The 326-nt window shown below is 59.5% G+C and overlaps 1 protein-coding gene across 1 annotated transcript in view; it reads left to right on the top strand.

The window, feature by feature from the left end:
• EMH_0085570 (uncharacterized protein) overlaps nt 1–326 on the top strand; it is a gene marked incomplete at both ends in the record, with an annotated part of 3,416 nt that overhangs the window by 1,916 nt on the left and 1,174 nt on the right. The window contains one exon of the mRNA XM_013494467.1: nt 84–326. Within this exon, the coding sequence (XP_013349921.1) occupies nt 84–326 (243 nt within the window). The remainder of the gene's footprint in view (nt 1–83) is intronic.

Here is a 326-nt window from a genome sequence, read left to right as displayed (position 1 = left end):
CATCCTGGGGGCCCCCCATGTATATACAACAGACGGAGATGCTGCAGCACTGGCGCTAGCCCAATGCAACCTGTCTCTTGCAGCAGCACTCAAGCCTCACCTGCTTCTTCCTGCTGCTGCTGCTGCTGCTGCTGCTGATGCTGCTGCTGCTTCTGCTGCTACTGATGCTGCTGATGGGGCTACTGCTGCTACGGCAGCAGCAGCAGAAACGCTCGCTTCAGCTGCTGTGCAGCTGCTGGAGAACATTCGGGCGAATGTCAACCACCAGCAGCAGCAGCAGCAGCAGCAACAGCAGCAGCAGCAGCAACAGCAGCAGCAGCAGCAGC

The sequence above is a fragment of the Eimeria mitis genome, genomic scaffold, assembly GCF_000499745.2.
Source record: "Eimeria mitis Houghton genomic scaffold, Emh_scaff117, whole genome shotgun sequence".
Taxonomy (NCBI): domain Eukaryota; phylum Apicomplexa; class Conoidasida; order Eucoccidiorida; family Eimeriidae; genus Eimeria; species Eimeria mitis.
The sequence above is the reverse complement of the archived record's forward strand: the minus strand, read 5'-3'. Positions and strand labels throughout refer to the sequence as shown.